At 36.4% G+C, this 10,972-nt stretch overlaps 1 protein-coding gene across 3 annotated transcripts; it reads left to right on the top strand.

Annotated features, from left to right (window-relative positions):
- Positions 4,706-9,680, top strand: LOC109348056. Of its 3 annotated transcripts, none has more exons than XM_019588277.1 (2): positions 4,706-5,545; positions 8,076-9,680. In XM_019588277.1, the coding sequence occupies exons 1-2, from the start codon at positions 4,858-4,860 to the stop codon at positions 9,245-9,247; spliced, it is 1,860 nt and encodes a 619-aa protein (XP_019443822.1). In that variant the 5' UTR covers positions 4,706-4,857; the 3' UTR covers positions 9,248-9,680. The 3 variants fall into 3 exon arrangements, with proteins under 3 accessions (XP_019443822.1, XP_019443812.1, XP_019443804.1); XM_019588267.1 differs by having other exon boundaries at positions 4,706-5,607; positions 8,156-9,680; XM_019588259.1 differs by having other exon boundaries at positions 4,707-5,618; positions 8,167-9,680.

Genomic DNA, 10,972 nt, shown 5'->3' with positions numbered 1-10,972 from the left:
GCTCCACCTAGGTCATCCAACAACTCATCTATAATGGGAATTAGAAAGTGATCATGGATTGTGATTTCATTAATAGCTCAATAATCCACACAAAAGTTTCACGTGCCATCCTTTTTTAACCAATAACATATGGGACAAAAATGGGCTAGTATTGGGTGTGATAATGTCTTCCTTTAGCATATATTGGATCATAGTTATTATAACTTCCTTTTGTGAGTGAGGGAAACAATATGGTTTGATTGAAATGGGGGTAGAATTAGGTAGTAAAGGAACAAAATGGTCATGGGGGCATATCGAGGGTAGGCCGTGTGAGGTGTGAACAAAATTTTATAAGTTCTTCAGAAGATTTTGAATATGTGGGTTAATGTGTGGTGTGGTTTGTGGGGGTTATTCCGGGGTATGTAGTAGGGGTAAGAATATGCTCATCAGTAGTAGGTATTGTCTTCCTCAACCGGTTCTAAGGAGGATAAGAGATGTTCTTCAGTGGATACAAGATCATTCACTAACAACATCAAAAAAAAAAATTTGTTGACATTTTATTCCTTGTGTGAAATTTCTCATTATAACTGTATCATAAGTCACTCTTGCATGTGAGCTGTAGTGAGACGACGTATGGGTTGGGATGGTTGGGTAGAGTGGATGGTGGGACAACATGGATTATGGAGCGTGGTGTTTCGGTGTGTATCCGGGGCCACAAAAGGTGGGAAATGAAAAGGTTTAGGGAAAGTTGGTTTGGAGCCTTTTATCTTTGATTCCACTAATTTGGCTAAGCTCAAGACATTTGCAATGTGAAAAGTGTGTAACATAGCCAAATCACGCCTTAACTCAAGTATAAGGCCATATAAGAAACAATTTAATATGACCTGAGGTGATAAACCCAAGATTTGGTTGCAGAGTTTTTCAAATTGTTGTTGGTATTCTACCATTGTGTCAGTTTATCAAAGCTTAAATAACCATGTTTTGTGATTTTTGTAGTAAGATGTCCAAATCGAGTCTCCAGGCATATGGTAAAACTATCCCAATTAGTGATAGTAACATTATGAAATGTCTAATTAAACCATCTTAGGGCTTCACCCTTATATAAAAGGAAATTATATGCAGACGATGATTTGGTGGAAGTTGTATAACTAAAAAAATTACTAATCTTGAAATAACTAGTTCAAGAGTTTAGATCCTTCAAAGAGGTTGACTTGTAATTTTGGAGGTATAGATTGTGTGGATGAAGGAGGCATTTGGGTAAAATTGAAATGTATGTAAGGATTAGTAGGAATGAAAATAGGGACACATGAGTGTGCTTAATTTGGGATTTGGGTAGGGGAGTCTTGTTGAGGTGGGAGGGGGTACTAGATTGATAAGGTTACAGTTTGACACATTGGATGGGGGTTGAGGTTACAAAACATTAATACTTGCTAATTTTTCAGTGATGGAACATAGAGCTTCAACAACGATCTTATGTCTGGAATCTTGTTGATCTTGATGTTCTTTGAGCTTGTTAGCAAAGATTTGTAACAAAGATTCACCAATGTCTGTGTTAGCAGGTTTGGGAGGTATGATACAACAATGAAAAGACCAAATGATAGAGTCTTAACAATGATACTGAAGAAAATAGTAAACATGCAAGATAAAGAGAGGAAATAAAAGAAAAATATTTTCATTCATAGCCTCCATGTATCATCTGTCGGAAGATTAAATATAGAAGTTAAAGAATTTAGGGTTACATTATTGGAACTAGGCTCAACACATAGACTCATCTGAAAATAAAAAGATAATTGAACTATTTAATTTTCTACCACATAATGAAAAAACCTGTTGAGCCTTTATTTAATTTGAATGGGCCTATGTGGGGTGTTATCAACCTTCATAGAGTTGGGACTCCTATCAAGGCCCATTAAAACCAAGGTGAATGAACTAACAGTCATCTATACAAGCTCTGAACTTATCCATTAATCTATATATGCATTAAAATACCCATTATCAGCCAAGTACCTCACATAGATATAACAATGTGTTGGAATTCGTCCAATAAAATTTTCATGTCTTACATTCTTAGTCCGCCATAAACACAATGAAGGACCCAAGGATCATCACTCCCTCTTGATTTCAATTATGTATGATCATAAGTTGAGAAAATATGCGCATCCCACTATGTGTCATCCCGCATTAGCCAAATTGCACTCGAGAAACCCATTGCATTCAGTCTATCATTCCACTTCAATCCAATTCTCTTGATTACCGTTGTCATTTTGACACCATGAATTCGTGTTTCCATAAGCACAAATATATGGATTTAGGTCTATGAATGAATTAAACCAACTTCATATTCATTTGAATTTTGACTCATTATTTACCTCAGTAAATTTGATTCATTGACTAAGGAAGTTGAACTTAAGCTAAAAATTGAGCTTATTAAATTAACGAGTCGAACTTGAGCTAAAAATTGAGTTTATTAAATTAACGAGCCGAACTTGAGCATACACTTCCACTCATTAGGTTTTTAAGTTGACTCGATTAAATACATATATATACAGAAGAATAACTCACGTGAGAACAATTCTGATAAAAAAAATTTAGAACAATAAATTAGAGCCTTATAACCATGTGTGAATGACTAAGATTAAAAATTAGTTAATAATCACTTAAAAACATCATATGCATTTATCTTTTAATATTGATTAATGCGGTAATAACAAACCAAATCCATGTAAACAAATTTGTTTAGATTGATTAGGTTGTTATTACCCTAAAATCAAATCTAAAGGTGATATGTAAACATATTTGTTTAGATTGTTTAGGTTGTTATTATCCTAAAATCAAATCTAAAGGTGATAAGTAAACAAATATGTTTACATGTATTTGGTTTGTTATTACCGCATTATCCCCCTCAAGTGGGAGCGTGGAGATTCAAAATGTTCAACTTGCCCAAGAAGAATTCAAACTGTGGTTTTCCCAAAGCTTTGATGAAGATATCTGCGAGTTGAGCAGTAATAGAGACATAGGTTGGAAGAATATTGTGATGGAGGACTTCGTTACATACAAAATGGTGTGTTATTTCTTTGTTTTCCAAGAGGGTTGTCCTAACCTATTGTGCCATACTTCTAGTTCATTCATTTTTTCAACTTTGCATACCTTCTTCGTTGGTACTTGCTGAAAAAGATAGAGTCCATTCCTTCCTTCACCCGAACCAATCATCATCTTCGAGGTTCAGTCCTCTATAGCACATAGATAACCAGTAAAATGAACATTATAGTTTGAGTCATGTGACAATTGTGATGTAGAAATCAAGTTGCATTTGAAATGAGGTACATAAAGTACATGTTCAAGATTTTAAATTATCAGAAAATTTTATTATTCTTTCCTTATTAGAGATGACAGTGTGTTCATTTGGAAGTCAAACAGGACATCCAAACACGTCCCTCATGTTGCATAAGTGTTGCAAATCCCCTTTCACGTGATTCAATTTTCCATTATCAAGTATCCAAGGTGAATGCTTTTTCTTCTGAACATATCCGGTTCTTGAATATATCACAGAACCTTCACCTCCAGTCATCATGTGTGCCATATAAATTTTTTCAATTTATTTTTTGTTGGCTCTAATACCATATAAAGAAATGGATTCAGATGTTTTATTCCTCAATAGTGCATTGTTTATATACACAAAAATTGTTCCTAAAATCTAATTTTTTTTGTTTACATATCACTTTTAGATTTGATTTTAGGATAATAGCAACCTAATCAATCTAAAAAAATATGTTTGCATATCACCTTCATGTTTGATATTAGGATAATAACAACCTAATCAATCTAAACAAATCTGTTTACATGGATTTGGTTTGTCATTACTGCATTAACAAACCAAATCTGAAGGTGATAGGTAAACAAATTTGTATAGATTGATTAAGTTATCCTAAAATCAAATATAAAGGTGATATGTAAACAAATTTGGATAGATTGTAGGAATAATTTTTGTGGATATAAACAATGTAGTATTGAACAATAAAACATATAAATCCATTTCTTTACATTGATAATTCAAATAAGATTCATTGGTACATATTAATTGCTCTTATTTCTCATATTAACAATTGTTCTATCTTGAGTCATTTATGTTTGAATTACAATTCAACATTAAAGTTGGCTGTCTTGGAAGTACAACTTTTAGTCTTATGGTCAAATCATTTTCTTAGGGAAGCTAGTACACTCTTTAACATTTTAAACAAGTGATCTTTTATGATTAGACAAGTAGTTTATCTATCTCTTCTATAATTTAGGTTTGCACACTAAGTACACAAGTCAACAACCAACTTAAGGTTAACTAAATCCATAGTTTTCATCAAAATATGGTAAGTGCATTTTAAACTTTTCATTGAGTAGCTTAAAAGCTACTTTTAGTGATGTCCTAATTAAGCATTTAAGAAGACCTAGAGGCGACAAATAGATTTGTAACATATGAACTCTTTTTTGTTGGCATGTAATCAACATCACATACAATTGACCTTGTTGTTTCAAGACATTTTTATATGAATGAAAAATCATCATTCTTACAACCTAACATCGTAGTATAATATTCCACATCATTCAACTTATATTATTAATGTCGTTTTCTCCGATTTTTACACATTTCATCGCTCCACCCAAAATTCTCTTTGCCCTTATCATACTCCACCTTGGTAGTTCCCACTTGACTATAATTTGACAATAAGAAACATCATAAAGAAAAAAAATTGTGTTGGAAGTTGAACTAAAACATGTGTTGTTTTTTGAACATGTCAATCATATAAACATAACATTAAACCAAAATCCCATTCCCCATTTCTCATTTCCCCACTCACCAAACTCCTTCCAATTTGTTTTTGTCCCATGAATTCAAGCAAAAGAGAGGAAGATGACCTCTTCCTCCAAAACCAGATCCTCCACTCTTCCTCCACTCCCACCGACCCTTCTTATTTCTCACTCCCTGAAATCGACATCTTCCCTTCTTCCCCTTCCGATTCCCCACCGAGTCACTCATCTTCAAACTCACCCCTAAAAACGACACCGTTTCCTCAACCTCAACCTCATATCTCACCTGACCCTCACATCTCCTCTCAATTCTACACCTTCAACTCCGATTCCCATTCCCTAATGATCCACTGCCTTCTCCAAGCCCGCCTCGCAACCCCCGACGAGATCCGGACAGTCACGCCTCGGCCAGTCCTCGACTCGTGGCGGACTGTCTGGAAGGATCGAAACGAGGAGACTGCCTACCTAACTGCCTGGAAACGTATCCAGGATAAACTCTCCACTCATGTGGACCCCACTGGTAACCCTTTCCTTTGTTTCAAGAACAATTCTCAGCAATTTGTGCCACACATTAACCAGTGGGAGGAGATTGTGATGAGTTTCCACGCAGATACCGATATGAAACACTTAGGGGTTAAGGAAACTATTGATAGGATCAAGCAGAGTTGGACTGTTGGTGCTAAGTTTTATGGTATCCCTGAGAGTTACATTAGGGTTTGTGTCGCTGCGTGTGTTGTTTGTTGTGAAGCTGCGTCTGGATCGGCTGGTGCTAGGAATAAGAGGCGTAGGTTTGAGTATACTGAGAGTTTTGATGTGCCTGCTAAGGAGGTTCCGAGTAGGTTGCAAGAGCTCGCGGCTAAGCATAAGGTTGTGTCATTTTTTCAACTTTGCATACCTTCTTCGTTGGTACTTGCTGAAAAAGATAGAGTCCATTCCTTCCTTCACCCGAACCAATCATCATCTTCGAGGTTCAGTCCTCTATAGCACATAGATAACCAGTAAAATGAACATTATAGTTTGAGTCATGTGACAATTGTGATGTAGAAATCAAGTTGCATTTGAAATGAGGTACATAAAGTACATGTTCAAGATTTTAAATTATCAGAAAATTTTATTATTCTTTCCTTATTAGAGATGACAGTGTGTTCATTTGGAAGTCAAACAGGACATCCAAACACGTCCCTCATGTTGCATAAGTGTTGCAAATCCCCTTTCACGTGATTCAATTTTCCATTATCAAGTATCCAAGGTGAATGCTTTTTCTTCTGAACATATCCGGTTCTTGAATATATCACAGAACCTTCACCTCCAGTCATCATGTGTGCCATATAAATTTTTTCAATTTATTTTTTGTTGGCTCTAATACCATATAAAGAAATGGATTCAGATGTTTTATTCCTCAATAGTGCATTGTTTATATACACAAAAATTGTTCCTAAAATCTAATTTTTTTTGTTTACATATCACTTTTAGATTTGATTTTAGGATAATAGCAACCTAATCAATCTAAAAAAATATGTTTGCATATCACCTTCATGTTTGATATTAGGATAATAACAACCTAATCAATCTAAACAAATCTGTTTACATGGATTTGGTTTGTCATTACTGCATTAACAAACCAAATCTGAAGGTGATAGGTAAACAAATTTGTATAGATTGATTAAGTTATCCTAAAATCAAATATAAAGGTGATATGTAAACAAATTTGGATAGATTGTAGGAATAATTTTTGTGGATATAAACAATGTAGTATTGAACAATAAAACATATAAATCCATTTCTTTACATTGATAATTCAAATAAGATTCATTGGTACATATTAATTGCTCTTATTTCTCATATTAACAATTGTTCTATCTTGAGTCATTTATGTTTGAATTACAATTCAACATTAAAGTTGGCTGTCTTGGAAGTACAACTTTTAGTCTTATGGTCAAATCATTTTCTTAGGGAAGCTAGTACACTCTTTAACATTTTAAACAAGTGATCTTTTATGATTAGACAAGTAGTTTATCTATCTCTTCTATAATTTAGGTTTGCACACTAAGTACACAAGTCAACAACCAACTTAAGGTTAACTAAATCCATAGTTTTCATCAAAATATGGTAAGTGCATTTTAAACTTTTCATTGAGTAGCTTAAAAGCTACTTTTAGTGATGTCCTAATTAAGCATTTAAGAAGACCTAGAGGCGACAAATAGATTTGTAACATATGAACTCTTTTTTGTTGGCATGTAATCAACATCACATACAATTGACCTTGTTGTTTCAAGACATTTTTATATGAATGAAAAATCATCATTCTTACAACCTAACATCGTAGTATAATATTCCACATCATTCAACTTATATTATTAATGTCGTTTTCTCCGATTTTTACACATTTCATCGCTCCACCCAAAATTCTCTTTGCCCTTATCATACTCCACCTTGGTAGTTCCCACTTGACTATAATTTGACAATAAGAAACATCATAAAGAAAAAAAATTGTGTTGGAAGTTGAACTAAAACATGTGTTGTTTTTTGAACATGTCAATCATATAAACATAACATTAAACCAAAATCCCATTCCCCATTTCTCATTTCCCCACTCACCAAACTCCTTCCAATTTGTTTTTGTCCCATGAATTCAAGCAAAAGAGAGGAAGATGACCTCTTCCTCCAAAACCAGATCCTCCACTCTTCCTCCACTCCCACCGACCCTTCTTATTTCTCACTCCCTGAAATCGACATCTTCCCTTCTTCCCCTTCCGATTCCCCACCGAGTCACTCATCTTCAAACTCACCCCTAAAAACGACACCGTTTCCTCAACCTCAACCTCATATCTCACCTGACCCTCACATCTCCTCTCAATTCTACACCTTCAACTCCGATTCCCATTCCCTAATGATCCACTGCCTTCTCCAAGCCCGCCTCGCAACCCCCGACGAGATCCGGACAGTCACGCCTCGGCCAGTCCTCGACTCGTGGCGGACTGTCTGGAAGGATCGAAACGAGGAGACTGCCTACCTAACTGCCTGGAAACGTATCCAGGATAAACTCTCCACTCATGTGGACCCCACTGGTAACCCTTTCCTTTGTTTCAAGAACAATTCTCAGCAATTTGTGCCACACATTAACCAGTGGGAGGAGATTGTGATGAGTTTCCACGCAGATACCGATATGAAACACTTAGGGGTTAAGGAAACTATTGATAGGATCAAGCAGAGTTGGACTGTTGGTGCTAAGTTTTATGGTATCCCTGAGAGTTACATTAGGGTTTGTGTCGCTGCGTGTGTTGTTTGTTGTGAAGCTGCGTCTGGATCGGCTGGTGCTAGGAATAAGAGGCGTAGGTTTGAGTATACTGAGAGTTTTGATGTGCCTGCTAAGGAGGTTCCGAGTAGGTTGCAAGAGCTCGCGGCTAAGCATAAGGTTGTGCTTTGTATTAGGCAGAAGTATATTAGGTATAAGCCTTTTATGGCTGAGGTTAAGGATTATGCTTGTCATAGAGCTGGGGAGCCTGCTGCGAAGAAATCAAAGGTTTTGAAGAGGGAGCCTTATGCGTCGAAGCGGTGTGGGTGTGGGTTTAGGATAAGGGCAATTGTGCCGATCACGAATTACAATGAGAAGGATAAGAGTTTTGTGTATCAGGAAGAGGGGGTGGCCGTGTTCAAGTTGTATGCGGTGCATTCGGGGCATGAGCCGGGACCATTGGATGGGAATGCGAGGATTATGCATCGAGTTGTTGGGCACAAGGGGGGGTATATGATGGATCAGGAGACAGTTTATGGGGTGAGTGAAGAGATGGACAATGAAGGTTTTGGGTTGATGGGGAAGGAAGATGGGGATATGCAGTTTTCGGTTTTGCAACAGGTGCAGGAATTGAAAGCTGAAGTTGGGATGTTGGAAGCCAGAGTTTCGAAGATTCCAGGTGAATTGTTGGGTTCTGTTTCTCGGGAGTTGTTTGATATTGTGAATAAAATTAGAAATGTAGGGGAACTGAGTTTGAAGCCCATTGGGTTACTTCCTGATAAGTCTCATGCTGATGATGTCTTGGTTGGGGATAATGATCTGGCAAATTGGAGTAATCATCATCATGATAGGATCTATGGGGATGGCAAGGGCACAGAGCTGATTGAGGACGATGAAGATAGTTTCGGCCGCACTCTAGGAGAAGTAGTTTCTTGGGACCATATGAGGACAGAGTGTACAAGTCAGAAAGATCTGATAAGTGAGACTTGCAAGCCTGAAAAGTGGTTGAAATGTGGTGACTTTGTTGATGAGAAAAGTATCCTCGATTGCGAGGATACTAAACTAACCAAGCCCATCCAACACGATGAGGCTATAGTTTCTGATGTAGGTCTTGGCTGTATACAGGTTGATAGTTTCTACCAAGACAATCCTAAATGGTTTGATTCTCCCTGTGGTTTGGATACTGGAGCAGATTGCGGGGACAGTGAATTCCGTCATGGAGAGATTTTATAATCCCATGAACATCAACTTAATCTACTCTAACTTAGTGATCAAATTCTATCAAGCCTATTTACCCCTTCTGGAATATAGAAGTGGGAATGTACATTTATGTATACAGAAGATTGGAGCAGATCACATGCTTTGTAGCTGTATTTATTGCTCATGGTTCTGTAAAGTATGACCAGTTATGCTTCTTTGCACATAACTTTGTTATGACTATGACTATATCTGTTAACTAGTTATCTGCTTCAGATTTTTATCTTAGTCCTTCTTAAAATGCACATCAGTGTTTTCAGCAATCTGTTTTGGAGCTTAAGAGATTTTTGTATGTATTATGAGGTGCTATTGTTGAGTGGTGATCTGTTTCCATATTGCACTGCGTTGTATTTGAATTTGTTCTTTACAGTGTGTATGTGCTTTACTCCTTAGCCATTTGCTTTACATATTTACTCATTTTTATTGAATGATCATTCGGTGCTTTTGTTCCATCCGGAGATTATCAGTTGCTATGCCATATGAGTGAGACAACCCAATATGCCATCATCTAGTTCTTCCCTACTTTTTAGTGCATCTTGGGGCTGTTTTTGGCAGTTGCTTTCTATACAAATTGAAGATTGCAGGCATCTGGTGCTGTAAGAAATGACTTCAGTTACAGCTATTTCTCTCCTTTTTGGATCTTCTAAGTTACAATTCTCGAGCATGACTTGCTCTCCCCCAACAACCCATTTTGTTGCTTTTTGCTGTGTTGTTGCTGGCAACATTCATTCCATATGAATCAAAAGCAGGGAAATGCTTTCATAGTTAAATAATGTTCTCTTCTGTAACGTGCTATGATTTATGTAGTTGAAAGGAATACAGTAATAGTTGAGGCAGGTGTACCATTCAATTTCTCATAACCAAATTTTTATGGTGAACACATGGGTAGATTTTATGAATATATGATAATGCTTTAAGACATTAGCATGAATGGGATTAAGACTTGATTTGTGTTCTTGCTGCTACTTTAAGACATTAACCTTGGCTTATCTCTGGTTCCTATAGTTGATGCTGAGAGACACAATTTTTCGACCTTATGCATTTGAGTAAATATTTAGTAGCAGGGCTACTTGTTGAACAGACAATTCAGAGATTTTGGTTTCTGTACATGTGCACCATCATGTCTGATGAACATCAAGATTGTTTGATAGTTTAGCTAAAAAAGCCATAAATGGGTTCAATATTTGATTGCTTTGTTGTATCTTGTTTTGATGAAAATGCTACCGATGTATTCACATGGTTTTTGCCTTTTTGGAAGGCAAACGGATGCTCAAATATCTTTGTGATAGGAAGATGTGGATAACATTTTTTATCAACCAAGTTTATGTTTTTTCTGAGGAAGTCGTCCTGCTGTTTACATATTTCTGTGGATTTCAGTCCTTTGCACATCTTATGAACTAACATTATCTGCAATTCCTGTACTCAGAATCTTAGATCACTGTTCCACCTTAGTTGGTCCTTCAGGCACTCCAAATTTACCTGTAACTACCCTCTGTTCATTGAGTTCTGCATTGTTTAATGCTTTTTACATGCATACAAGTTAAATAAAGATGATCTTTTGTTTTTGGTTTTATTGCTCTTCTTATTGATACCCTTTTTAGTGCCTAATTTTAACTTTGCATCTTTCATGCTTAAGTAAGCTCCCATTTGCTTTGAAGGCAACTGATTTGGAGAAAGATGCTAGAAAAATGGCAAAGACCA

Source organism: Lupinus angustifolius, chromosome LG01 (assembly GCF_001865875.1).
Source record: "Lupinus angustifolius cultivar Tanjil chromosome LG01, LupAngTanjil_v1.0, whole genome shotgun sequence".
Taxonomy (NCBI): domain Eukaryota; kingdom Viridiplantae; phylum Streptophyta; class Magnoliopsida; order Fabales; family Fabaceae; genus Lupinus; species Lupinus angustifolius.
Note: the sequence above shows the minus strand (reverse complement) of the source record. Positions and strands in the feature narration are given on the sequence as shown.